At 44.0% G+C, this 27,305-nt stretch overlaps 10 protein-coding genes and 1 non-coding gene across 11 annotated transcripts; 7 read left to right on the top strand and 4 right to left on the bottom strand.

The window, feature by feature from the left end:
- Positions 1-32: 32 nt before the first annotated feature.
- FOA43_001309 (uncharacterized protein) lies at positions 33-2,891 on the bottom strand (the record flags this gene model as incomplete). The annotated part of the gene is made up of 1 exon (XM_038921629.1): positions 33-2,891. One exon carries the CDS (start codon positions 2,889-2,891, stop codon positions 33-35), a length of 2,859 nt encoding a protein of 952 aa, XP_038777557.1.
- Positions 2,892-3,276: 385 nt separating this feature from the next.
- Positions 3,277-6,884, top strand: FOA43_001308 (uncharacterized protein; the record flags this gene model as incomplete). The annotated part of the gene is made up of 3 exons (XM_038921628.1): positions 3,277-5,022; positions 5,171-6,111; positions 6,608-6,884. The coding sequence occupies 3 exons, from the start codon at positions 3,277-3,279 to the stop codon at positions 6,882-6,884; spliced, it is 2,964 nt and encodes a 987-aa protein (XP_038777556.1).
- Positions 6,885-7,829: 945 nt separating this feature from the next.
- FOA43_001307 (uncharacterized protein) lies at positions 7,830-10,328 on the top strand (the record flags this gene model as incomplete). Its single annotated transcript, XM_038921627.1, has 1 exon — positions 7,830-10,328. The coding sequence occupies one exon, from the start codon at positions 7,830-7,832 to the stop codon at positions 10,326-10,328; it is 2,499 nt and encodes an 832-aa protein (XP_038777555.1).
- Positions 10,329-11,133: 805 nt separating this feature from the next.
- FOA43_001306 (uncharacterized protein) lies at positions 11,134-12,180 on the top strand (the record flags this gene model as incomplete). The annotated part of the gene is made up of 1 exon (XM_038921626.1): positions 11,134-12,180. The coding sequence occupies one exon, from the start codon at positions 11,134-11,136 to the stop codon at positions 12,178-12,180; it is 1,047 nt and encodes a 348-aa protein (XP_038777554.1).
- A 154-nt stretch (positions 12,181-12,334) lies between these two features.
- FOA43_001305 (uncharacterized protein) lies at positions 12,335-15,843 on the top strand (the record flags this gene model as incomplete). Its single annotated transcript, XM_038921625.1, has 2 exons — positions 12,335-15,365; positions 15,548-15,843. 2 exons carry the CDS (start codon positions 12,335-12,337, stop codon positions 15,841-15,843), a joined length of 3,327 nt encoding a protein of 1,108 aa, XP_038777553.1.
- Positions 15,844-16,172: 329 nt separating this feature from the next.
- Positions 16,173-17,360, top strand: FOA43_001304 (uncharacterized protein; the record flags this gene model as incomplete). Its single annotated transcript, XM_038921624.1, has 1 exon — positions 16,173-17,360. The coding sequence occupies one exon, from the start codon at positions 16,173-16,175 to the stop codon at positions 17,358-17,360; it is 1,188 nt and encodes a 395-aa protein (XP_038777552.1).
- A 120-nt stretch (positions 17,361-17,480) lies between these two features.
- FOA43_001303 (uncharacterized protein) lies at positions 17,481-18,777 on the bottom strand (the record flags this gene model as incomplete). Its single annotated transcript, XM_038921623.1, has 2 exons — positions 17,481-17,510; positions 17,629-18,777. 2 exons carry the CDS (start codon positions 18,775-18,777, stop codon positions 17,481-17,483), a joined length of 1,179 nt encoding a protein of 392 aa, XP_038777551.1.
- Positions 18,778-21,071: 2,294 nt separating this feature from the next.
- Positions 21,072-24,014, top strand: FOA43_001302 (uncharacterized protein; the record flags this gene model as incomplete). Its single annotated transcript, XM_038921622.1, has 3 exons — positions 21,072-21,077; positions 22,194-22,200; positions 22,702-24,014. The coding sequence occupies 3 exons, from the start codon at positions 21,072-21,074 to the stop codon at positions 24,012-24,014; spliced, it is 1,326 nt and encodes a 441-aa protein (XP_038777550.1).
- Positions 24,015-24,295: 281 nt separating this feature from the next.
- Positions 24,296-24,369, top strand: FOA43_001301. Its single transcript has one exon. It is a non-coding gene; the product is annotated as a tRNA-Met (tRNA).
- Positions 24,370-24,487: 118 nt separating this feature from the next.
- FOA43_001300 (uncharacterized protein) lies at positions 24,488-26,113 on the bottom strand (the record flags this gene model as incomplete). The annotated part of the gene is made up of 1 exon (XM_038921621.1): positions 24,488-26,113. The coding sequence occupies one exon, from the start codon at positions 26,111-26,113 to the stop codon at positions 24,488-24,490; it is 1,626 nt and encodes a 541-aa protein (XP_038777549.1).
- A 454-nt stretch (positions 26,114-26,567) lies between these two features.
- Positions 26,568-27,170, bottom strand: FOA43_001299 (uncharacterized protein; the record flags this gene model as incomplete). Its single annotated transcript, XM_038921620.1, has 2 exons — positions 26,568-27,027; positions 27,166-27,170. 2 exons carry the CDS (start codon positions 27,168-27,170, stop codon positions 26,568-26,570), a joined length of 465 nt encoding a protein of 154 aa, XP_038777548.1.
- Between the last annotated feature and the right edge of the window lie 135 nt (positions 27,171-27,305).

Genomic DNA, 27,305 nt, shown 5'->3' with positions numbered 1-27,305 from the left:
ATTGAATTAAAATTATCTATTATTAACCTATTTCAGAACAAACCAAAACGTTTACCCGACTTTGCGGGTTCTTGCTGCTCGGTGTCTATATTTTTATGAAGGTAGCGCAAGAACTCGGCGTACGACCATACCATTTCCGCACTGCGGTCTTCGTAGAGAAGCTCGAGAAATTCCCGCTCGTTGGTGTCGGTACGGAACCGGCAGATTTGAATGGAGTGGTCGTCCACGCCAATAAAATGCCTTGCAATAAAATCCCGCAAACCGCGGATTTGTCGCGAGAGGCCCGTGTCGAGTAGGGGCAACTGCGCCACATTTGGGTCTAGCATCTCCAAGGAGTCCACGTTTCGGCCAAAGAGATCGTGAAGAAAATCTGACGAGACATCACTGTGGAGCCACATTACCATCTGCTTGCCATTAAATATGAGATAAGCTCCGCCTGCTTCGAGTTGAGATTGTGAAAGCGGAACACATGGGGGGAGATTAAAATGCGCGGTTGGGGCTTCCGTGGTAGAATTCCCGTTGGAAGGAGTGGCCGTCGCGGTAGTCTCATACTCGGCATCACCTTCCTCTAACCTGTGTAAGCAGTACATCACTGGATAAATCGCCAACGACAACTGATCCGCCGGCGCTGTCATCAAAGTGGCCAAGCTATCGACACGGCAATCTGGAGCAGCCGTACTGGACATGAGTGCCCGGCTTTTCAACGCACCAAGCACTAACATCGGAAGAGTGCGGAGTCCCTGGGGCAAAACAAGCTGCCCTGGTAGAGACGTGTTCTTGGCAACAAGAGCAGCATACCGCGAAACAATTTCCGTCGTCCGAGTAGCTAACAAGTTTCTCACGGTGATGAGAGATACGTCCGGAAGTTTGGCTAGACAACTACGCAATGTCAACGCTAATACGGTGTCCTGGTCTGCAAAAGAAAACACATCCGCCACTCTTTCCGTGACCGACATTATGCAATTGATCACACGGACACGGCGTATGCCATCTGAGCCGGTGTAGAGCATAGCTGCCTGAAAGTGTGCATCCTTTTTCGTATTCAAATTGCCGTCATAGACAAAGTCACATGCCACAGATGTCTGCGGGCCAACCACAGGGAAAACAGGAGTGGCCGCTGCTCCCTGGGCAGCTCCCCCGGTGTCCACCGCCTGCATGGCGTGGTAGATTCGCGACACTTGAAGTCCCCACGAGCACCGGATTTTAAGCTGACCCTCGTAGCCCGACACGTCGCACACAGAAGCTTTAACGGCCTGGGCCAGATCCAGCTCATCCCTGTCAATATTGAAACGGGGAAAATATTTCGTAACACCTCCGGTACGGCACGTCAAGTACTCAATGTTTATCATGTCAATAGGCAAGGGAGATCCGACAAACACGTTCACACCAACATGATGTTTGAGATATTGATTTGCTAAGTCCCGATAAAACGAGCTTTTTGCAGTTAGCACGGCACTTGCAAAGTCTGCGCCAGGGTTGCCCCCTGGCAATTTGGGCCGGAGCTCACCCGGCCCACAAGATGGTACAGTGGAAAGAAATGCGGTAACCTGGCCACCCCCATGCGAAGCTAATAGAATATCCGCGGCGTTCAATGCAGCTCCAAAAGCCGGACCGTCGTCTATTTTCGCATCAGCGTCCTCTTGTTCTAACGAGCTGAGTGTGGCCTCGATCACGTCGTGCGATTGTACCGGGTCGACGAACATTCCTGCTTCATCGGAAAACGGTGCAAACGGATCGAAGAGGTCGCTCATCACTGAGAAACTGGCCTGATGGTGAGAAGGAGATAAATTAAAAAATCGTAGTGAGCTGTCAAAGCCAACGAGGGCCACCTTACTGCCCATTGGAAGCTGTCTGTCTTCCGAATAGAGAGCTAATCGGATGGCTGTACAGGCCGCATTTAGCATCTGCGACTGGGTCGATGAGCGCGACAAATCCACGAGGAAAACGTGGTGCAATGCCTCGGGTGCCCGCGACTCCTCCAACCAGTATCCCTTGGGCACGCGGATATCGTAGATGCCGGCATGAAGCTCAGGCCGCTGGTAGAAATCAGATCTCACACCACCACTATCCACAGTGGATGTGTAATCATTTGGAACAGGACTGGTAAATCCACAGAGATTGCATACCATCTGGTAGCCGGTCTGTTGCATTGCAGGGTTCACGTATGCACGGCACCGTCTACACCGGGGAACACCCAAGGCTGCGGTGAAATCGGCTTCGGGAATTTTTTCCCGTGCTGGTACTGGGGCGAACGGCCGCAACAACAGTCCTAGCGGAAGCCCGGTAGACTCCTGCAAGGCTTTTGTGGCAGGGACGCTATAGAGAGACATCCGAACGAATTTCGGCGAAGCATTTCCCTGGTCCACCACGTTATACTGGGTTCCAGCAGGAGGCGGAGAGACATTTTCGAAAGTGAGAAAGGGTGCCGATTTGAAGTTTTCATCGGATGAGTAACGCAGGAGAGGAACCGACAAGGCAGGGGTAGAAGTTACGGCAGGCACTCCAGCGGCCGCCATTTTAGATAACTGTGTGGGGATCTCAGATATGGTCGATGCACCAGGCACATGGGGCCCGTTGACAGGGGAACTACCAGGGATCGCCGTCTGATAAGAAGTCAGTGGGTATTCTGTGGGCACATACTGATTTTGTGTGTATTGCCTAGAAACTTCTGCCCGTGTAGGCGGAGATATACCTGCCGATGAGGCTGCCGCATTGGGATCAAACATTCCGTTGGCCTCTGTGGGGGTCTGTGCGTAACTAGGAGTCAAGCTAGCAAAAGCATGTAGATCTCTCCGCCGATGACGACCGCGGGATGTAGGTTGACCCGCTTGTTCAACGACACCACCATCAGAGACACTTAGGTTTTCAATTCCCGTCGTGATATCCGACATCGATAGGGAAATGAACAGATCGACCGTCAATTAACTAGCGGAAAAGTTACGACGATGGCTACTAATTTTTCATCTTCGTCGCATTAAGATGAAAATCAAAACACATCCTGTCAATCGACGCGCCGTTAACAAACAGAGCTTTCCGGTGTATTTTCTGAAGGAGAATCGCGCGAAAGTTCGGATATTTTTACGCGTTTGATTTGGCAGGCCGTGAAAAACTCTTACTTGCAGGTAACTGTTTACTCAGATTCCCGCTCTCTTAGCTAAAGGATTTCCACTTTGCTTGAGAACAAAAGCAAATTGGCTGGCATATATAAACCCAGGATTATTCCACACTTTCACACATCTATTTCATTTTCATTCTTACTGCTTTTCCCCCTTAATCATGGGAATTTCCGGACTTCTTCCTGTCCTTAAACCCATCCAAGATAAGACTACATTAGAACGTTATAGAGGAAAGACTCTTGCTGTTGATACGTATGCGTGGCTTCATAAGGCAGCCTTCTCGTGCTCTATGCAATTGGTACTGGATCAGCCAACATCAGCATATATTGATTACATAATACGGCGGTTGGCGATGTTTCAGCACTTTGGGATAACTGCTTATATGGTGCTTGATGGAGATTACTTGCCTTCAAAGGGAAATACAGAAGCTGATAGATGTAAAAGACGGGAGGAATATAGACAGAAGGCATTAAATGCATTAAAGGACCATAATAAACGACTGGCTATGAACTACTGCCAAAAGGCATGCGATATTACTCCCGAAATGGCCAAATCGTTGATAGAAGAGCTGAAAAAAAGGCAGATTCGATATGTGGTGGCTCCATATGAGGCTGATTCGCAGTTGGTTTACTTGGAAAATAAGGGCTTGGTCGACGGTATTGTCAGTGAGGACTCTGACTTGCTTGTGTTCGGCTGTCAGACGCTTATTACCAAACTTAATGATCGTGGTGAATGTATAGAGATTCAAAGGTGCAAGTTCAAACTGTGTAGAGCCACTGCTTTGTCATGCTTATCGCAACCCGAGCTTCAATTGATGGCCATAATCAGTGGATGTGACTATACCCGGGGTATTTCAGGGCTAGGAGTACAGAAAGCAGCAGCTTTAGTCAAGAGGTTCAAAACTCTTGACAGGATTATCATGGCGCTCAAATTTGAAGGTAAGATCACCGTTCCAGATGCGTTTTCTGGAGAGTACAAACGAGCATCAATTGCTTTTAAGCACCCGATTGTGTTTGATCCTGTTCAAAAGTTACCTGTTCATCTCCATCCGATTCCGAAGGATTCCGAAGAGGTTCGTGAATATGTTCTTTCATGCACTGGGCAGGTTTTGGATGCTGAAATTCACTGTGGTGTAGCCAACGGCGACCTTAATCCCTTTACCAAACTGCCATTGGTATCCAGAGAAGCGAAGTTTGGTTTTACCCGCACTGATAAGAAGTCCAGAACGCTCAAGAAGTCAACTTCGCTTCCCATTCCTTCCCTACGTCGATCTTTTTCCCAGAGAAATACCCTTGACAAGTACTCAGGCAAGAGTTTGGGTGGATCTAAGGGGACTATCGATTCTAGTCCATACAGAAGTCGTAAGCATGCAATATTCACGATAGATCACTTTATCAAGAGGCTGTCCGATTCTACCAAGCGGGGATGTGAAGATGCAGCTGACAATGAATCGTCATTGGTCAAACGTTCTAGGATTCTTGAAGGAGGAAGCAGTCAGAACGAAGAGAGGCAACAAAGCAAGTTTTTCAAATCAGACAGGGAGTCAAGGGTAGTTATTGATAGTGGTAATGCCTACGGCAATGCTGATGGCCCCAGCGATTTTGTAGACTTGAATTCAAGTGAATTTGTTGTATCAGATCCAGAAGATGAAGGAAAACTTTTAACAGAGAATGACAAAGAGAATATATTGGGGAAACTGGCTGCGGATTACGGTGAAGATAAGCTAGAGAGTGTGCACTCCCCTAAGGTGATCAAAAGATTTGCATTGAAGGACATTACTAACGAGGTCCAGTCAAAGAGATTGAAACGGGAACTCATTGAAAAGTCCGGCAAGTCGACTTCGGAAGCATTGAAACTTCGTGCGCAATCGACGTCAGTTTTGACGTCATTCGGATTTCATGGAAGGGTATGAAATCGTTTGCATTAATATAGATGTTAAGAGGAAAGATAAAACTTAGAATTCCAATCGCCAAATACTCAATTCAGTAGAAACCATTTTGAACTTTTTTTCTCGTACTTGTAGTACCAGTTCAGTTTGGTCTACTCCCGTATAGTCCACTCTTACACTCTATTTGAACTGGGCGGATGGGATGGATACTGAACAGAAACTTGAAGTGATCTCTGAGAGATTTCCGGAAGTAGATAAAAGCGAACTACTCGAGATTCTTGTCGCTTGTGATGGATCAATAGAAAGGACAGAGGAGATGCTCGATGAGCAGTTTCCGCATAAAGAGAAGAAGCCAAAGAGAAAAACGAGGGAACTACAGGATGATGATGTGGAAAAAACAGAAACTGGTGGTTTGATTTCTGATATGAAGTCGTTTAAAAGAAGAAAGGCTGGGACCAAAATAGTGACATTGTACACGAAGGAGGAAATCGAGTCTCTTTTTGATAATCTGGTTTTTATTCGGGACTTCCTTCCGGAACAACTTGCCGAAGATATGGCTACGCTTCTTATGTCCAAGAGGACATTATTGACACCGAATGAGTTTTATATAGCTGGACAGAAATGCAGATCTTCCCATAGAACGGGGATCTTTAAGGCTGAATTGGATTCGAAGAGACCGTTTTCAGACGTTGGAAATAAGGAGCAAAACTCTTTCTTTGCCGAAATGAAGGTCTGTCGATATCTCGTGGAAGATCAGGTAAATTTACTGTTGGCCGAACGGAAACCTCTGGCAACGTACCAAGTTCAAGACCATTGGCAAGGAAATCTCTGCATAGCCAACATGTTTGAGAATAGTAAACAGCAATTGGACTGGCATTCGGATAAACTTACATCCATAGGCCCATTACCTGTTATAGCATCCGTCAGTCTAGGAGCCACGAGGATTTTCCGGGTAAAGAAGGCTTATGCAAGTAGAGAGTCGAAGATTAACGAGAACAGCATTTTCAATATTCCATTACCTCATAATTCGCTACTCGTCATGCTTTCGGGGACGCAAGAGGAATATAAGCATTGTGTTCCATCGGTGGAAGGATGCTTAACGAGGAAGTATGCAACGACGGGAGACGTTCGGTTTAATTTAACGTTCAGGATGATACGACACGAGCTTGTAGAAAGAGCACCAAAATGTCCTAAGTGTGGGCATGAAATGGTACTAAAAAGGATGTTCAAAAATGTTAAAACACGAGGATATTACTTTTGGCTTTGCGGCTCACAGTATGAAGGACGCAGGTGCGAAGGGTTTTACTATGGAAGATTTGAAAATATAGACAAAGATAAGAAGGGGCTATACACTAGCGATGTACATCAGGCATCGAGATGGATAAGTAAGGACGATATAGAGGCGAGAACGGTAAAATGAAATGTTTTCAAGGCGGTGTTTATGGGCTGCAGCATATCTTTTTGGGCCGAATCAATCCGGGGTAATTAACTGCATGTTATTCTGTATTTAACGGAGATACTTGGAGCGAAAAAGCTTACAGAGAAGATGTTCAACTTTGTGGGTGAGAAAAGGATAAGAAGATAATACTCTGTTTTTTGCCAGTTCTGAGTCGACAATAACGCTGACGGACGCCGATGATTTTGTGGACAACGCAAAGCTTGAGAATGGACCCGGTTTGTTGCAGGTGGCTGTGAATAATGAGTACATTCGAGAGAGTTCACAGGATCTGAGACGATTTGTGGAGCAGGCGATAAGCCAGATAGTGGCGTCGATAGGAGATGACGAAGTGATAGAGACAATGAAAGAAGTGATTGACGAAAAGTACGAGTATGACGATGATGTAGCTAAAGATGCAGAAGAAGAAGAAGAAGAAGAATAATTAATTGTGCTGTTGGTTGAGCTTCCAGCGAGCACATCTGTGGAACGCTGTATGAAGAGCTGCACGAGGTTTTGGCTGATGATTGAGGTGATGTGGTATGGATATTTTATAAAGTCTGTTGTTGAGTGGGGATGGAAGGATGGGTCAAGAATTGATGGATTGGGCGAAGGTACTGGTTCGTTGGCTAGCTTTGCTTTGTTTGACGGACGTTCTCTGGGTGATTAGGGCCGTTGAAATAGGTAAAAAGAGAACGAGATGAAGGTCGATCGACCTGAGTATAGCGCCGCGCTCGATATGAGCCGTTGGCTTTATGTGCCACAGCAAACGGCTGAAACGCGTTTCCTATCGGAACTGAGTTGATAACAAAAAATCCCTTCCTTTATATAGTTAGTTAAGTAGTGAGTTAGTTATCGCGCTGACTGGGACAGTAGTCGGTGTAGTTGCCTGGTGCGGCACCTGGTTCAGCATCTTGAAAGTTTACCAGCATCAGGTAGATGGATTCTTCAGAAGCCGGAAATATATACCGGAAGGGCATAAAGTTTGTGCTTACTGTCTTCTACCAGTTTCACTGATGGACTGAGTTCCACCCTTTTTGGCCCCTTTATCCCTTCAAACTGAAAACATCTTGAAACCGCGCGCGGTTTGTCAAGGGGAAAAACGCGCCTGGAATACAAAACACGAAATCCGAGCAAAATTCAATGCGCGACGCGCCTCAGCCAAGTTTACCGGGAAATTCTACCCATCCCACCAGCCATTTGCTCGGAATCCACCCGGTGCCAGCCACGCGGTTCACTTGTGTACGCGCAATTTGTTTGCAATACTTGGACGATATCTTTTCCCCCCATCCAGCATCAACAACACTTACTTTCTCTTGTTATTACTTCTAACTGTGTTCTGTTCTTCTGCCTATCCACTCCGCTGTGCTTTCATCCCATCATTGTCTCCATGGATCAGTCTGCCTCTCCTGACACGTTTTCAGACCTTTTCACTCTCAATGAGACGACTCTTCCACAAAGCACCGATACCACCACCTCTAGTTGGGTTGAGAGTTTTTATCAGACGATTATTGACCCTTCTATAGATACCAAGGCTGTCACTCTACTAACAGAGAGTCCCATAAATGCTGATAATTCAAGCCCGACTATTTCACGACCATCTACACCATATTCACAAAAGCATAAGCCTAGTCTCAGTGAGGTTGCTTCCAAGACTGAGCGTCGTACTTCAAACGCGGCTCAAGCAATTAATCCAGGAATTGTTCCGGGAATTGTTCCGGGTATTTCTCAAGGAACTGTTTCAGGGGTCGTTCCAAGAACCGTTCCGGGGGCTGTTTCAGGTGCTGTTCCATCTCCGTTTACTGCTGTTCGCTCGGCTCTACCGTCTCCATTGCCCCCCTCCTTATCGTCCCTGCCTCTGCAGCTCCTCAAGGATGGTCTCACCGACTACGTTCGACTATTAGACACATCTGATAACTCTTCGGTTGTAAAACCTCGTACGGACTTCCTTGTTGGTTACCTCAAGCAGCACGCTGGCGTTGAGCTGAGGTCCAAAATTGTCAACGAGTATCTCGCAAAGATAAAAAAAGATGATCACACCAATGATCTCTTGGACTCTCCAATATTAGCTAATATTCGCTCTTTATTGACGCTCACCGACAAAAGACGCAAGTCCTACAACAAACGTCGTAGTCAAAGACGTCTGCAGGTGTCCACATCCACTCCAAACAAGCATCACTCCCCTTCACATTCGTCATCCTACAGATCCTCTGTTTCTCCTTATTCTTCCGATTCTGCTGCCAATTCTATCCTGACTGTAGATTCACCCGTCCCTTGCTCTGGACTGGCCAGGACTCTCAAAGTCGGTTTTTGTCGCCATGAACAGGGTGCCAGCGCCCTGAATTTCGTCTATTTGGCCGATTTTAGTCATATTTCCCAGGTTTTTGAAGATGAGACGTATCTTCTGCAGCTTAGAAACAACTCTCGTGGCATTAGAGATGCTTTGAATGGTATTTACAACCATACTGCCCTTTTATCGCATCCTATAACTTACATGAAGGTACCTCTAAGACTTACAGGAGGTCTCTCTGTCGATATAGATCAAGACAGAATGGTTTCTTATGTTGAAACGCTAGTCGATCTGACAGAGAAACCGTTTCCTCAGAACTTTGAAGTTGCTGACGACTCTTCTGTTCACGCTTTACCAACCGATTACGTCTCATTTGTACAGCTCAAAGCTGTCACCTGCATCTACGCTGAAAACCAGCTGATCACCCGGAAAACAGATCCCGTTACCGGATATTTCGTGTCTCCCTCGTCTCGCTCTGTCAGAGTCATGCTCCCGTTACAAGCAGGGGTCTGGGCAGCGTTTCTTAACGACTTTCACAACGGAATAGTTGACCAGTCAAGATTTCAAAGTCTTTATATCACCCAGACTTTGTTTAGGCCCTTCAAGAGAACTTTCCAGCCTCTCCACTCATTTATATGGGACTTTACCGTGTCAGCGGGTGAATGTCCTCTGCCAATCTGCGTCACTATACTGAAGAATGCTTCTTTGAGAGTGATTCCATCGGCCTCGTCTGTTCCCGTGGCTCCTTTGGCGCCTCTGGCTCCTATGTCTCCTCTAAGTCATCTGACTCCTCTGAATCATCTGACTCCGTTGGCGCCATTTCCTCGTGTGGGTACTCAACACGCTCCAGCCACCTCAAATGTTCCATTTGTTTCAATGGTCACTCCAGAAGTCTCAATGGCCCACGTGACTCGTGCAGACTACAGTGATCCTTCTACGATCGTTCGTTGTCATAAACGCACTCGTTCCCGCTCTCTCAACGAGCTAGATACAGTTCAACTACCATTTTCATCGTCCTTCGCAGTTGATCCGCTGCCCACGTCTGCATGTTCTGATTCTTTTTCGTTGGGCGACGGCAGAAGACCGTCTGATTGGTCATTACAATATTCCGAGAGCCCTCTCCACACTCCAGCGGATACCTTCACGCTTGATGACCCTCCTAGCATAGCGAGAGATTCTGTGCCTAATCCCTTGTTATCTCAGCCAGTGATGTTTCGGCTGAAGCCGCCAAAACAGTTGCAATTGGCCATAAAACCCCCGATACGGTCCCTCAACAAGATACGGGTCGAAGGGAGGTCCCTTAGTGTGACTTCCAGCTCTTCCAGCATCTCAGGTTCGCTGAAACCATGCGGGATCAGTTTCAAACCTGGCTTTCCGAAGGATTTAACACCCAGTATTCCACGAGTGACACCCAAGTTGGCGACAAGTCGATCGGCCTCATCTACAGGAGTGAGTATAGCTAGCGTGGCGAAGTCTGCAGAAAAAGCAGGCTGCTCTGTCGACTCTTTCAAGCTTCAGTTTGACGGTAACTACAAGTTTCGCTACTACAATCCGGAATCGAAAACGGAGGATGCTCCACAAGATGGATTGAGCGATTAGATGCTTTCATTGTAACATATAGGACGCTTTTTCAAACACTGTAATCATTAATAATAAATAGGCATTGATTGTGTGGCTTTAAAAACTCGATGAGTTTTGGGTGAACTTCCTTTTTAGGAAACTCCTAAGGCAATGTCATCTGCAGGTCTGGCCGGTAACGGAGCCCAGGGTTTGACTGACATCTGGAGATCATAGAAGGTTCCGTCAGACTTCTTTTTAGTGGAAATGTATGGAACTCAACTCGTTTTTCAAGAAGATGCTCAAGAGATTTAGAGAGATAGATTGTGCAGCGAAGAGTGGTGGTAAGGGAAATGAGGGAAGTGGGAGTGGGAGGAGCGAAATTACAGGTGATGATGGAAAAAGTGGGAGAACTGAGAGAACTGAGAGAACTGGAAGGACTGGGAGAACCGGAAGAACTAGAAGAACTGGGAAAAGCGGGAGAAAGGATGTTCTTTCACTTAACCGATCCCAATCATCACTGAGATCACTGAGATCACTGAGATCACTGAGATCACATCTGAAGTATCACTTAGTTCAGACAGAAACTCAGCCCTCGCCTTCTTCACCGCTCTCCCCCTATATCGATCCCGCCCAGTTTGATCCAAGAAACTCCATTTTTGTGTCTCTTCGTCCGTCTGCAATGGTATAACCTATATAGATCCCTAAAATACTATATCAGATAGTCGCGACTACATATAAGTAAATTGAAGTCGATCACGATGGAGATCAAAAAATTTTTGAGCCAAATTCAATTGAAGTCACTTCCTTGTTGCCCTCTCCTCCTTCCTATTCCCATAGTATCGTCATGTCGCTCTCCAAGGGTATCTGGTCAACGTTCAATCGCAGATCTCCGTCGCTGGCACTAAGAAACAAAAAACTCCAGAAGGCTCTTCTCAGTCCGAACCTTCCAGAGGGACCCTTTTCGCTAAAGAAGCGTTCTAGTAAAATCAGATACATCTCGCCCACTGGAATGGACGAAATTTATCCCTTGGCGTATCAATTTTTGGAGAAGCAGAGTGCAGATGTTTACAAAAAGATTGAGAATATGGAGAAGAAATGCAACGTCGAACAGAGTGATGAACTTAAACGGACTTTAACTAAATTACAAGTGGAAGCAGAAGAAAATAACCCTGAAGTGGTGTACAATGCGATGTTTGGAAGTAATTTGGTGGACAGAACGCAGCCTGTTTATCGTCATTATCTTGAGCAAAAGTGGAAAGACTACGGTAGAATGCTCATTATGCAGCGTTTAGAATCGTTGGCCGTAATTCCTGATACTCTGCCAACGTTGGAACCTCAAGTGGAGGTGAAGATGAAGTTTCCATGCAACAATGTTGAAAGATGGATAGAACCAGGAGATATTTTGTCGTCCAATGTGACCAGCAGGCCACCTATGTTGGAAGTTATCGAATTTGAAGAGTGTAAAAGAGGACTCTACACAGTGTTAGTGGTTGATCCAGACTCTCCAGATGTCGAAAATGATTCCTACAGTACAACGTTGCACTGGGGGTTGAAGAATGTTGAATTGAGTAACCAGGATGGTATTATAGATGCCAGGAAGCTTGTGAAGAATCCGGATTGCGAGTTTGCTAGCTACTTGGCGCCAACTCCTGAAAAGAATACGGGGAAGCATCGATTCTCCGTGTGGATTTTCCGTCAGAAGAAGGAGATTGACGGCTTCCGTGAACCTGTGGGAAGAGAACGATTCGATATAAGGAAGTTTACTGCGGACAACGAGTTGCATGCTGTTGGTGCACATGTTTGGAGATCTATTTGGGACAGAAATGTGAACAATGTGAGGAAAATGTATGGCATGGGAGAAGGAAGGGTATTTGCCAGGGAGAAAGTTTGAATAGAGAAACACAAGCATGCATGCATTATCTATCTGTACATATCTTATTTTTCAATACTGTAACTACCAAGTGTAATTTAATTTTCACTGTCTATTTTTTCACTGCTTTTTTTATGGTTATACATTCTCTATACAACTTGATTCCTTCTTAGGTATGAATTCGGAACTGCGTTTGGCTGTATTTTCTCCCAATCAGAAAGCCTGGAATGGCGAATGTGTATTTGCAACGGCTCCCCAGTTTGACTCATCTCTCAAAAAGAATGTTGCTTTCATTAAGAAGATAAGATCAGGAATAGGTAGAGACAACCAGGAGTCTCTACTCCAAGGAATCAAAAGCCTCTCTTTGGAAAAGTATATGAACGAATTGTTGTCTACGCTATCAGAAGCGCTTACAAGGGTGTCCAAGGGGTCGGACGTGCCCGGTGTTGTTAATGTTGTATCCGCTCTACACCAAAGATTCTCCACGAGCTTCACTCCATATTTGATGCTTTACTTTGCCCATTTTGTTGCGCCTATCAACGAGTCAAAGCTCAGCGAGAAGGACAAAACCGATCATTTTAGCAAGATGAAGAATATGGTGCGTCTTCTGATGGAATTCAGCCTTTGTGGGTTGTTCACCAATGTAGAAGCCATGCCTTCTGATCAGCTACCTCGATACATGTCCTCTATAAAGGCCAAAGACTGCTTAATGATTGTTTTGTGTCTCAGAGAGGTTTTACGGGGAAACTCGGATGGTACTCAATCTTTAGAACTCGCCACACAATTTCTTAAGAGATTCTCTGAGTATATAACGGGGCCTAATGAATTCTTAGAGGAGAAAAGTCGGGTCCTGTTGCAGAAGTTGATGTTTAAGTATGCTGATTATACGGTGAATACCACTGAAGATCTGTATAGGAAATTTTCTGCGAAGAAATCCAGGGCTGAGACCAAGGCACTTAAGACTGGTAAAGTTGAAGAAGGGACGGAGGATGAGATAGGAGAGCTAAAGCTGGTTGTAGAGAAATTCCAGGCTTTTTGTGAACTGGCGGCCGATATCTTGGGTACTAGAAAGCCAGAATTGGTAGAATATGAGACAAAGAAGTTGGAGTCCGGTACCAAAGTAGAGATAGTGACGAATAGTGCCACGAAGCCAGACTCTTTATGGGGATCAGATGACATGACGAAGTTTTATGAGGAATTTCCGGATTTGTCTACGTTGATTCCAAAATCTATAATGACTGACGAGGAAGATGATGAGTCTAAAGGAACTAGAATGTCAGAATTGCTTCTTAGATTGGACGACGCTTTAACGGCTAAAGATGTCGATGAAGTTGCATTGGACTACTGGAAATGGGGACTTAACAACAAGTCCTCACAGAACCGAATGTTTGTTCATTTATCTCGCTCTAAGGAGATGTTCAAGTTTCGAAATTACGCTCGGTTTCTCAAAATCAACCAAAAGTACATACCTGAGCTCATAGAGAAGATAATAGAACAGCAGGACAAAAACTTGAGATTTCAGATCCATAATAATGCTATGACAGAGAAGGTGATCTACTTTTTCGGAGAGATGGTGAACTTCAAGCTGATTCCAGTCTATGTTCTCTTCCATAAGGTGAGGCTGCTTATACTGAACATAGATGTGAGCCATAATATTGACATTCTTTCGATGCTATTTGACACTTGCGGACGAAGATTGTTGTATGATGACGAATATAGGGAGCATACGGAGGAATTGATTCGATTGCTCAGTAATTTGAAGAGCACTAGGAAGTTCAAAATGGTGGACTCACAAGCTGTCAAACTATTTTTGCTCTCTTTGTATCCTACAAGTGTCAAGAGAGTGGCAGTGGTGGATATTAGAACTGATGAAGAGAAATTCATGGAATTTTTGGTGAGGCGAGGATTGACTTCGTCCAATTACAGGACTATCTTGGCTGTGCTTAAGAGAATGGATCTGACCGAGAAGATCAACGTGAAGCAAATTGAGCATATATTCAGTACTCCTGAAGACGTCAATTACTCATTGATCCCTGAATTTGCCAAGGTGTTGCAGCAACTTGGTACATTGGACAATCTGGGCCATTTACGAGTTCACGTGATTGACAATTTGTTTGAGTCAATTACGGTTGGTTTAGAAAACAACGATTATCGGCAAAACCGAGTTCGATTGGCACAAGTTCGGTATTTGACCGAACTGTTCAACCTCAAAATGCTCAAAGCAAATTTGCTACTATCCACTCTGTATAGGATAGTTTGCTTTGGACATCAGAACTATTATCCTACAAAGGGAGAAATGTGCTTAAATGATCCAGCTGAGAGTTACTTTAGAGTGAGATTGGTATGCGAACTATTAAATCATTTGAGGTTTGACCGAAAGATGGGTAAGGGAGTGAGGAATGAATTGGCACTTTTCTACTTGTTTTTTGACTATTATCTATGGACGAAGGTCCAGCCATTGCCTATGGAGATCACAGGCAAGTTGGAGGAAATGTGGCAGTCGATGGAGGTTGATGGGGAGAAATTCAGGAGAAGTGAGAGCTATTGTGAAGCTATTGAGAGACTAAAAGCTGCGATGAAGGCTAAGGGAGTTGAAGAGGCAGCTGAAGAGGCAGTGGAAGGGGCGGACGAGGAAGAAGAAGAAGAAGAGGTTGAGGAGGAAGATGATGATGAAGACAGAAGATTTGACAAGGGAATTGCAGATACGGAGTCAGAGTCAGAGTCAGAGACAGAGGAAGATGATGATGAGGAGGAGGAAGAGGAAGAAGAAGAAGAAGAAGAAGAAGAAGCGGAAGCAGAAAGAGAAGATGATGTTGATAATGAGAGTGAGAATGATGAGACAAACTCGGAGTTAACATACGAAGAGAAAGAAGAGGAACGATTCAACGAAGATCTGGATAGAGAATTAGGAAGATTACGGTTAGAAGCAATGGCCTCTATAAAGAACAGCTCTTTAGGAACATCTGGTGCAGCACGAGTGGCAGGAGTACCACAAGAGTCTCTATCAAATCCTACATCGATATTATCCAAAGCTAATGGGTCTACCACCAGCAAAACTTCATCGTTCACATTTGTGTCACGTGCAGGAAAGAAGATAGAAGCCCGGGGTTTGCAACTTCCGGAGGACGCGAAATTCACGAGAAACTACACAGAGCAGACCGATAAGGCCAAGCGGGAGAAAGAGGCTATCAAATCGATCGTTCTCAGTAGCGTTCTCACTAGGTAGCGGTGTAGGGATGCATGCTGTCTGCAATCAACTTGACGCTCATTGGTGAACTCACCAAACGTCGCGAGCATCTTGGAGTTAAGAGGTCGCGAACAAAATTTTCATCATGTATAGAAATATAATAAGAGATAGATCGTGGAGACTTTTTCTACACTCTGTTAGTTTGTCTTATTGATACGATGAGTACGTTGAACGTGTTGAGATATGTTGCTCTTGGAACTGGTGTGTTGTATGGATTTGTGCATGTGCAATCCCTAAAAAAGAACGGAAAGAAGCAAGTTGAAAAGTACCAGTTCGAGCAGAAGCAAAAGCTCGTCGAAGAGGCAAAAAATCAATGGAATCTTCAGCATCCGGTCAAATCAGAGGGGTCTGTTAAGTTGGATTTGGACAGGAAGGACCTCGACTGGGCTGCTGTTGTCGACCAGGCTATCAAGACCTTGGATTCTGCTAAGGCTTAGAAATTGACGGTCGACGATCGACGCGTCAAATGCATGCAATCTGCTTAGGTCTTTATGTATAGTCAGTTATTGCTAGTTTATTCAATTATTCATATAACATGGTAGTAGATGGAATTGAGCATATCGTCAATCATTCACCTTCAGCTTTCGATCGTCATTGTTTATCGTGCATCGTTGATCGTTAATCGTCAACAGTTCATCGTCAACAGTTCATCGTCAACAGTTCATCGTCCCGTCGTCCCGTCGTTAATGCTTCACCTCATTTTTCATTCATCTCTTTCTTCTCCACCAAACACCCCGCTTCTTTCGTATTCTGTCCTGGTTCAATCATGTTTACGGTACCTGGCGAATGCTTCAGGCCTGCTGTACTGAAGTTGCTGTTCCAAACCAGTCCTCGTCCTTTTCTCTCTGCTACTTACAGGGCGCAGATCCTGACTGTTCGACGTCTCAACAACCCCAGATCCATCAGCACTTCTGGCAGTTTCCACGAATCCTTCTCCAAATTTCGCAATTTTCATAATGGTGACCAGTTCACTAAACAATTCATTGATACGGCTGCCCAATACACTGTTTCTGTGGCATACAATCCAAAGGATAGGCATGAATCTGGGGCCCACGTCCAGACGCAGAATGGTTCCGATGCCGAAACCGAGGCCGATTCAGAACCCGGAGAATTTGTCTCCAACTTCAAGAAGATCGTTCGTAACCGTTCGAATGTCACAGATGCCATGCATTCTCCCACGGGTGAAGATAACTACGTTGTCGCATATTCTGACCAGGGAATGCTCCTCGGTGTCTTGGACGGCGTAGGAGGATGGGCTGAACAGGGCTATGACTCCAGTGCCATCAGTAGAGAGTTAGCCAGTATTATAACCCAACTCTATTTGCAAAATCCTTCACTTACCGCGGCACAGATCCTTGATAGAGCCTATGCTCAAGTCAAGCTGGACGGGAAAGTCGATGTAGGTTCCACTACAGTCGTATTTGGAATAGTCGACGCTAAGACGCTGCAGTTGGATGCCGTGAACCTAGGAGATTCCTGGTTCGGTATTTTCAGGAAGCAGCCAAATGGCAGGTATAGATGTTTCTATCAGTCCAAGGAACAAACCTATTATTTCAACGCTCCCTACCAGCTCTCTATAATCCCCCCTCGTATTCTGAAGGAAGCAGAGCGCAAGGGAACTAAGTTCTTGATGAATGTGCCTGCTGATGCCGACAAATATGGTGTTAAGTTGTTGCCAGGAGACGTCGTCTTGTTCACCACTGACGGAATGGTCGATAATGTTGGACCAGAGGACTTGGAGATCTATTTGGATGACACTTTGAACGGCAAAGATTCCGTCTCTAGTTTAGGACAGATCAACAAGAATCTAGTCTCAAAGGTAGTCGTATTGGGTAAGGATCCACAGTTCAACAGTATCTTCTCCCAAAGACTCAGTCGTTTGGCAAGTCAGCCATACATTGGCGGTAAACCCGATGATGTCACTTCTGTCATTATGGCCATTACTGAGGAGTGAGCGGTGATTCTTGACAGCCAAGAGGTGAAAGCATTTGCACCAAGTAATGGCACTTCTCTGGCTCCGAAACTGCCTGTATTTCGTCTCTAGTACCACATTGAATGTGTACTTCGGCGCTTCTTATTGGCCCGTTCCAGCATCTTTCTCCCCCTACATAGTCAATCACCAGTTCCTTACTTTGCGTGTTCTCTCTAACTTCGTTAAATGTTCCTATTCTGATTGTATGTCCATTCTCGTCGATCTGATCCAATCTTTCTGTGAAGCATACTTTGTAGTTGTATCCTGCAATCTTATTGGTAGTGCAGTCCGTTTTAGACCTCAACAAATCTTCTGGTCCATAGCTCTTTTCTAAATCGGCCTTTTTCTCATTTACTTGCCTCTGCGCATCTTTCATTCTCTTTTCTGTATCTTCAATAGCCGTTTCAATCTCAATCAATGACCTTCCAACATCGTTTTGGATCTCGTCGTTTCTTCTGACTCCAAGGAATGCATCTACAAGATCCTTAGCACTAGGCCATGACTTCTTTGGGCTCTCGTCGCCACTCATTGACAATTTTTCAGCAATTTGTGCCTTCGCCGTCACAAATAATCCTTCTAAATCGCCAAAAATAGCTTTCATTTCGTCGTTTTTGTCCTCGTCTTTCATATCTGCGCGGCTCGCAACGTACTCTTGATATGACTGAGCTGCCAACTTGACTGCAGGATCATTGAAATTATGATTATAATCATCGTTCATCTTTCCCAAAATGGCTTCCAAAGCCTCAATGCGCTTGCGGTGTTCATCCAAAGCCATGAACTGTGCTTCAGCTTTACTGGACGCCTCATTTAGCATCTCTCCGTATTTTTGGAACGTCAATTCCACCTGCTTCTCTCCCTCCGAACCCGCCAGTTCCTTGTCTGCTTTCAACTGTTTCAAACTGCATTCCAGCTGTTCTATCTGTTTGTCCATCACTTTCACCTCGTTCTGCAACGTTAAGCGTTGTTGCCTGGATTTTTCAGCTATTTTCTGTCTCAATTCGAGTCCTCTGACCACCGTTTCCTCCATTTCACGATCTCTAAGCTCAAATTCTTCTTGTAATTCTTTACACCTGTTCGCACACACTCCTTCAGTCTCGTCTGAGCCATCGCAGCATGACTGATAGTCACATACCCCATCATTAACCCATGAAGAAGGTATATAATGGGGCTTAAATCCCTCATTGGCACAATAAAACTTCCCATTACTGCATGCAGACGTTCCCGGCTCATCCGAACCATCAGGGCAGTCGCAATAATCGTCGTTGACTCTGTCAAACGAGATCACTATGGTGGAATCATTGAGACAATGAAAATTTCCATCTTTGTCCGGTACATACAAGGGGTAATTCTTTGGAGCCACTCCTTTTAAAACAGCTGTAGAACCAACTAATGATGCCATCAATATTACGGGGATCATTATCGAGGAAACCGAGCAGTAAGTAATGAGGATGGAACAAAGAACAGGCCTCAAAAGAGAGATAAGCCGAGGACTCTGAGATGCCAAAGGGTTCATAACGCATCTGTACACCAGAGTAATTCATAACGAGGAACGGGGTTTAAGTGATCCCTTTACTTAACATATCCATACAGTTTTACGCGTCGAGAAGATATTCAAGCGAAGCAACGAAATCTGAAAGCAATAGGAAAACTAGATATTTCAGATTAAGTCAAATGTTGATGGACTGTAGACTAAAAATTTTTACACCTCATTGCTTAAGGGAGCAAGAGCATCCTTATTCGTGTTGATCCTTTTTCAGCAGATAATACTATTCCGTTATTTATTGTTCTTAGTTTGTTACCCCCGTATCAAGTTATATACATCAGGCCTCAGAATAAAAGAGACCCGAGTATTCTGTGAATGTTACGTGTCTCCAAATTAGTTACCACATACATGTGACAGTTTAGCTAATGACATAAATAAGGCCACCTGAAGTCAATCGAAGCTGGTTAATGATCAACAACTAAGGAACTTTGCACCGTTTCCGACATACCCGGATTACCTAGTCCGTCTTCATTCACTCAATCACCTTCTGTGCTCACCATTATCGTGAATGCGCTCAAACTTGGCTCATTTTTAATGCTATAGGAGTCGCTCAGACAGTGCCTGAAAAACAAAAGAAACGAGGTGACGAACTGTCTACAATATTCACAGGCACACCCCCTGTCAAAGTACAAATAAAAAGAAAGTATTTCAAACGTTGCACTGTCGTCGACAACTCACTTAGTTCATTATGCATAATAGACGACCCACGTATTCCTGAAATCTGGTTGCGCGGCATTAACGTAAGTTGAGCGAATAACAATCAAATGAAATTGCGGAAAGAATTAAGGACAACCCAACGAGAAAAAGAAATTCACGACAAATCGAATCCGATGGAATCTTGTTAGGTCCGACCTAAAAAATAGAAGAAATAGAATAGAGACGAGCCAGAAACGATTGCATTTTCTGCATCTCTACGTATCAAATTACTTACATTTTGCGTTAGCGTCATCCAGCACTGTATTCATCATTCTCAAAAGAGTGTATCTCTAAGTATTAAATATTGTATATTTCATTAAGCATCATAGAGAATAATTGGACGGAAGATGTTTGTGGTGGTGGTGGTCTCATTCGTTCATTGAAAAAGCCTCTGAGAAGGTAGATTATTTCCTGAGAAAAGGCAGCGAACGAGATATGGGAAGAGTCTGTAATCGAAGTGGATCGCGCAGGTGTCCTTCAATAATTGTATATACATAACGTTATCGCTTATATCTGTCCCCCAGATACACTAGACGGTAGTAGCATCTAAACTTTTACGCAGAGGTTGATACAAGAATTAAAGGATTCTATATTTGACTTTGAAAATAGAGGTGCTAGGTGTGCATAAATTGGGTCTCTGGCACAGCATTGATAGAAGCAATAAAGCAACTGCAGCCGCACGCACTGCTTAACGTGATTAAAGCATTTTCATAGGGTAGTATTTATGAGGTGAATATCATCACCCCAATCTCAGATCAGACCGACTGCCATCCGCATTACAATACTACTTATTGGCTATTATAAATGCGCTTATAATAAACGATGCGGATATTACACCCCCTGTAAACTAACGATCCTGCGGAACGTAAAAGGCAAGGGATCATTCCTAGTTCGGTAATAAAATAGCCCGTACTTCCACGTCAAGCCTAGCCCAGCGGCGGTCTACGCGTATAATGGGTACACGGGGAAGGGGTGGTGCACAACCCACAAGTTTTTCGGGCCCCTTACCATAAGGAGTAAGAAATCCAACAAGTAAATCTAGCAGTGAGCATTCAACAACTTAATCTCATATAATTCTTTATCAGATTAGCCAGGATGAAAATTACCACAAAACTAAACGCGAAAGATATCGTGAGTCAAATGCCGGTTTTGTCATTAAACAAAGTCCCACGATCAAATCACAATCGATGTTGTATCTTAGCGAAATTTAGTTTCAAATGCCACGGCACAGGGCTTAAAAAAGAAACAAGTGCAGGAGCAAATCGGACAAAAAGAGAGAGCGCGCCTGGGATTCAAAAGAAACAAAAATTATTTGTTGCAGTGACAACAACAACAACAGTAACAACAATGACCAGAAAAAGCAAGAAAATTTAATGAGTTTTGTAGCAAACCCGCCTGTTAAGCGTGACTCGTGAGATTTCACAACACATCACATCTCTCTCTCACTTTGAAACATGCCGGTATAAGAATATTCAGGGGTTGGTAGGTGATAGATGGGTGTGAAGTATTGCTGTTAGCGGGCACTCCTTCGCTTCTTTTCAAATAATAAAATCTTACTGCGGCGTTCCTAAAAAAAAAATGCAGCCCTACTTTACAGCATCATATATTGATTTCCACTTTTAGGTACTGCATTCGGATCCGACCGAAACTATGGAGTAGGTAAACACGTACCATAAATAATAAAAAAGTTGCATTGCTAACACAGCCGTCGTAAAATACGGTACGATACTGCGGCTAACCGGGCAAGCTTGTCAAGAGTATGTCAAGAGTATGTCAAGAGCAAAAGAAGTACTGGCTACCACACAAAGACTCTCGCATAGTCCAGCAATTTATTTATTGTTCCGTACTCTGCATGACGATCCAGCCTATGTGGATGTTTATAGTGTTTCACGTGGAAATACGCCCGGTCCTAATTTCTTGGCCAAGGCTGAATATCCTATTGTATATTATGCGGCTTTCAAAGCTGGTAAAAAAATATATATATATGTGAGATAGAATCTTCTTTTCGAACACGATGTCGTTATACAGCCGAGATAAGCACCCGTAAAAGAAATGTTTTGCACCTGAAAGGAGAATCGGCATTGCCTTAATTTGACTCAATTTTGCGTTGATATCCCTTGACTAGGTTTGAACTGTCTGTCTCTTCGACGCAGACGCTTGTAGCGGAATTGACTTTTTCATAGAAATTTCTTTTTTGCCCTCTCCCATAGCGTCATAATTAAGCAGCTCCAATAGATGGACGATTCAAAATGCAAGAGTGAATTAGTATATAATTTGGTTACTTAGTTCAAGTAGGTTTTGGGAGAGTTTAATTAATAATCTTTACTTCTCACTACACAGCCATTCACTGCGAAAAGTGATCACGTCCATTCATGACTTGCGAATCTCAATCTCATTGATTGAGCATTATGGCTATTATTCGCCGTATGGTGGCTCTTTATGAAATTTCGTTTAAATTGCCCATCCCGGTCATCTAAAGGCTAAAATAGTACGGCTCCTTTTCCTGCAGGATAATAAGGCGGAATTTAATACTACTTGCATAATATATCGTCTGTTAGCTATTTCGGGAAATACAGGGGTTGCGTGTGGGAACTCGTCAGAAAAGCTGCACCACGGCTCCGCAAAGACCCACCCCGCTACTCCTTCCCTTTCTTTTTTTTTGTATTTTTTCCGCTAAAAACCCCAGGCGACGGGCGATTGTTTATTTCTGCATATCCTTTTGCAGCCTTTTTTGCTATCAACCTCTTCCCTTTCGTCTTTATTTTCATTTCATCTTACTAACAGAGACGAAAACAAATGCCATTTCTCGCCGATTCATCTTTTCTATTATTACCGCTTGTTTCTTTTGCCCAAGTTTTCTCGTTTCGTTTCGTTTCGTTTTGTTTCTTTTTATTTTCCTTTTTGGCATTTCTTATTCTTGGATATCATCATCGTCCCTCTTTTCCTCCTTTAATGATAACCGATACAATCTTTATATATATATATGTAGATATATTACGTCCGTAGATCTATTTGTCTGATTCTGTTGGTATTCCATTAGTTTTCTTTTGCTTTTACCAATTTTTTTTTGCTAATCCTTTTTAGTTACCTCATATTATCCAATGGTGTTAACTACCTCCGAGGCTTCCTCTGAGGTTTCTCCTAAGGTCCCGTCTGCAGATACATCCGAAACTCCCTATATCAAAGAGAGGAAACGCTCGATCATTGATATTACCGCTGAGTCAGACACCCAGCTTCCCAGCAAGCCCATTGCTGACGTGGTCAAACCATGTTCTCCTGTCTGTCTCAGTTCAGATGATAACGAATCCGATTCGTCATCTAGCGAAGCAGACGATAAATGCGGGACTGGTGAGAATTCAGATCTCCATCATAATTATTCTCTCGCGAATGCTGCAGCGAAACTTGCAGGCGCTGTGCATAAGAAACGTGCATTTAGCAGGAGAAGCAGAACAGGCTGTTTGACCTGCAGACGTCGCAGAATCAAGTGCGATGAGGGCAGACCTTTCTGCCACAACTGTATCAAGTCCAGAAAGGTGTGCAGTGGTTATGCTCACGTCGAGGCCATGCTGCAGAGCAACAAAAAGAAGCTTAAGTCCCGCGATTCCATCGATCGCGACGGCTCAGAGTTAAATCTTAGTGGCGTTCCAAGAGCCTACGAGGTTCCTCCTATGAGCTACAACGCGTCTGAGCTCGCCGCACAGTATCACGCACCTTCCTACGTCGCTGTTCCACCGCCCCCAGCCAATTGGCAGTATGTGCTGACCTCGAGGCGTTCCCCGCTTCCTTCTCTTCCTTCTCTTCCTACTATGCCACCTCTGGCGCTTACAGCTACACCTACATCTTCTTCTGCAACAAGTGTTGCACCTCCTCTTTCTGTTCCAGCTTATTCTTCTCGCCAACTCCCACGGTTTTCGGTGATATCTTCTTCTGATTTTGCGCCTCTCCGGCGTATGTCTCAGCCTTCGATGGAAGACACCTTGCAACAACAACAACAACAACCACCTTTACGTCGCTCTTCTTCCTCCGAGATACAGCTAAAGCTCCAGCCCAAACAAGCTCGAAATGCCTCTTACGATCATTTATCTTGGCAGTATTCTCCAACTAGCCCTGTGGCGCGTCAACAGCCTTTTTTTGTTCAGCCTGGAATACTGCAATTGCAGCATCCACCTCAACCTCAACCTCAGCCTCAGTTTCAACAGTTGCCTATGCAAGTGCAACAGCAACCTACTCCAACCTATTCTTCTTATCCTTCTTGGACTTGGCAGTGTCAACCTGTTCCTATCGCTCCTTTGCAGTTAGAACAAACCGCAAGACAGGGACTCTTGTCTCCTGATGGGAGACAGATGCAGCAATCTGTCGATCCCTATATGTATCGGGTTGCTCCTATACGCAGATGATCTCGTTCACCTTTCACTAATTTCTGATATAGCCCTAATTAATTTTTCATAATGTATTATTATCAACTTATTATTAAATAAATATGTGTAAGCTGGTCAAGTTCTTAACCCTAAATGCTTTGATATTTCTCCTAAATATCTTTCTAAGATATCCTTAATACTAAAGATCATGATTACAGGTAATGAATAATGTTCAGCAGCCTTTTTTCCTTGTTTAAAAGCTTTTGCAGTTTCAAAATCTTTATATCTTCAAACACAACAAAAATTTCAGTTCTCAAAATGCTTCTGTGGCCCAGCAGGCTAAGGCGTCAGTCTCATAATCTGAAGATCGCGAGTTCGATCCTCGCCAGAAGCATACATGTCTACGTTTTTTTTCTTTCTTTACTTCCTGTGAATAACTGAACTACTGCTTTCACCATAACAGCGATATGACATTAATAGATTAATCTACGGATAATACACGCAGCCATCAATTAATCTGCAGACTCCGAATTCCACTCTTCAAGCTCCATTGTGGCCTCTCTTGTAATGGCAAACTTGACAGCTTCTAAAACATTATCGCAAATCTTCTTTGGCTTATACTTAGGCACAGTTCCTTCCTTATAGACACCTGTTTTAACAAGGATAGAGAACCATGACTCATCGTGAGCATTCGAAAAAAGAATATCCGAATCTGGAGTGTCACCCACAAAGTAGACAGTAGAAGCCCTTGGAATTTGATGCTTATGTATGGACAAATTCTGAAACGTTAGTCCTTCGTAGGAATTGTTATCATCATCATCATCTTCTTCTTCGTCCGATTCACTGTCATCAAATAGCTGGTGAACGTTTTCTGAAGCCTTATGAACACCCCGAATCACTTTTCGAGTCAACTCTTCTTCATCGTCCATAACAGAACCGGCGTTTTTTTCTTCGTTTTCTTCCGCCAGAACTTCAACATACTCTTCAAGAACATCTTCACGCCATTTGGAAAGTATCTTCTCTGCGTAGCGGAAGGTTCCACGCTGAGGTTTTCCAAAACGAGTTACCTTCAAGTCGCTCCCAGTGGTCTCTTTGTATAGAGCAGCGATAGAAACCTGCAAAGCACCCATTCCATATCGACTCAACTTGTAATCTGTAGACCAGATGAAATCTGAGTGAGCAAAGTATATACCGGGCCCCCCCGTATAGGTCTTGGAGACCGTACCCATGTATCCACCATCACTCATAAGTAGCTCCAAGATAATCTGTTGGTCTGCAGCCCAATTACGGGAGTCTGCAAACACTAATATGGCATCGATCTTGATCTTTGAGAAATCTAGATTCTTTTTGCACACCTTCTTATCCTCCTCACTGAGCTGATAATACGGAGAAACGGACGGGTTCCAGTACATAATATCCAACGGTATGTAGACATTCTTGAAGCCATAACCTTCGGCAATTCCCCGGCATGTATCGCTAACTCCACCTACAACTAAGACATTTTCATATGTTCCAGCCAATCCTTTCATTGGTGTATGTCCCTGAATGATCTGGTCAGTGGAGATATGAGTTCCCAACCGTTTAGAGAGATCTTGGGCTCGAGCAGCTTCAGGTCGACCCCCTCCATTGGTGACAAAGATATAAGGGACCAGAATATGGTACTTATTGTTACCGTTGAGCATACGCACAGCCTCGCGAGCATAAGGAATGGTCTGAGGACCGTTCAAGATGACACCATCGATATCAAAGGCAAAAGCATACGATGCCACTCTCGGATGGTCGATGATTGCCTTCTTGCATCTTTTACCGTCCGCGGAGGTCAACGAGAAGTTGGACAAAGCAGAGTGGGATTTCTGAAGAGTTGTAGATCCTCCGTTATCATTCAAATCAGTCAATTTTGTCATACTATGAATGGATCCCGCCCACTGGTCTGATAGAGAGATCGACGACGAGTCTTTCTTGGGAGCAGGAGTTAGTTCATCTACTCCATTATTAAGAAACGACCGGAAAGTAGGATCACGACGGGGGACTTCGTCCACTTTAGCAATGATAGAAGAGGCATCCACTGTCTTCATGTCTCTGGTAGGGTCCTCGGATACAGCAGTTTGTGCAAGGTTTGAGAAATCAACGTTAGGCATAGTTTATGGTGAATGAGAACCTATCAAATAGTTGATCTTCACTGATAGACGGAATCGTTATTATACTTATATACCCTTGAAATTTGTTGTTCCACTACTGATACCCAAAACAGGAGTTTTGGAAAGAAAGATCTCATCCCATGATGTCATAATAGAAATAAAATGATATATATGGTGTGGTTAATGGAGATACTATAAGATAAGCTGAGTCTTGGCACCCCCGATCTCCTCATTCCTTGATCGTCTATAGCCAGCTGTCAACTATTTGCTATGTATACAAGATAAATGCTAAAGACATCCAGGCATCGCTTGGTCTGTCAAGTGCCGAATTCTACTACTAAATCCAGACAAGAGGACGCCTGCTTCCCCATGACGTAATACGATTCACCACTTTTACGGAGTTGCCTATCTTAATCATCCCATCGTCCAGTCGATCGTCTTAATGATCATCTCATTATTCTTCCATCCTCTGCCTATAGTAATTTCTCTTGAACAGAAGTTTACTGAAGAACTGCACCACCAACAAGTTGCCACATAATGGTGCAACGATGAAAGGAAATTTCTCAACTAACTGCGGATTGCTAAAATCAAAGTTGTACTTTGTGTACATAAAACCCATCATCATTAGTGTGTGAATGATAAGTATGAGCGGTGCGCCTATTCTAATTGCTATAAAACCGATCATTAACTGCCATTCTGATTTACCCATATTAGACCACCCTTTGCCTTCTGCTACGTAATCTTCATAAGTGTAGTATCTTCCCAAGGAAACTGATGCGGCCTCTTTATTGTGTTGGGGCTGCACGTTTCCATCTTTAGATGCAATAAGGAGATCGTCTGAAAATTGTTCTCCCTTCACAGTAACAGGTGTTCCAACTTCTGCTTTTCTCTTACGCTTTACCATATTTAATACGCTATGATTGTGTGATCACAAGATACTAATCGAACTCTAAATTCCACTTACCCTCGAAAGATCTATCTATCTAATCGCGAATAAAAATACTAGCCACATATCATATATCACGTGACCTCAAATGACTGATAATGTTAACGGCATTGTATAAAGACGACAGAGTCTCTCTCGACAAAACCCCTAGATACAAATAACGGTGGCCATAATTCCACCCCAACCTAATCAACCAACCCAAAAATTTCAATCGTTGATTATTATAAATTTCATTCAATTCAATTA

The sequence above is a fragment of the Brettanomyces nanus genome, chromosome 1 (assembly GCF_011074865.1).
Source record: "Brettanomyces nanus chromosome 1, complete sequence".
NCBI lineage: Eukaryota > Fungi > Ascomycota > Pichiomycetes > Pichiales > Pichiaceae > Brettanomyces > Brettanomyces nanus.
The sequence above is the reverse complement of the archived record's forward strand: the minus strand, read 5'-3'. Positions and strand labels throughout refer to the sequence as shown.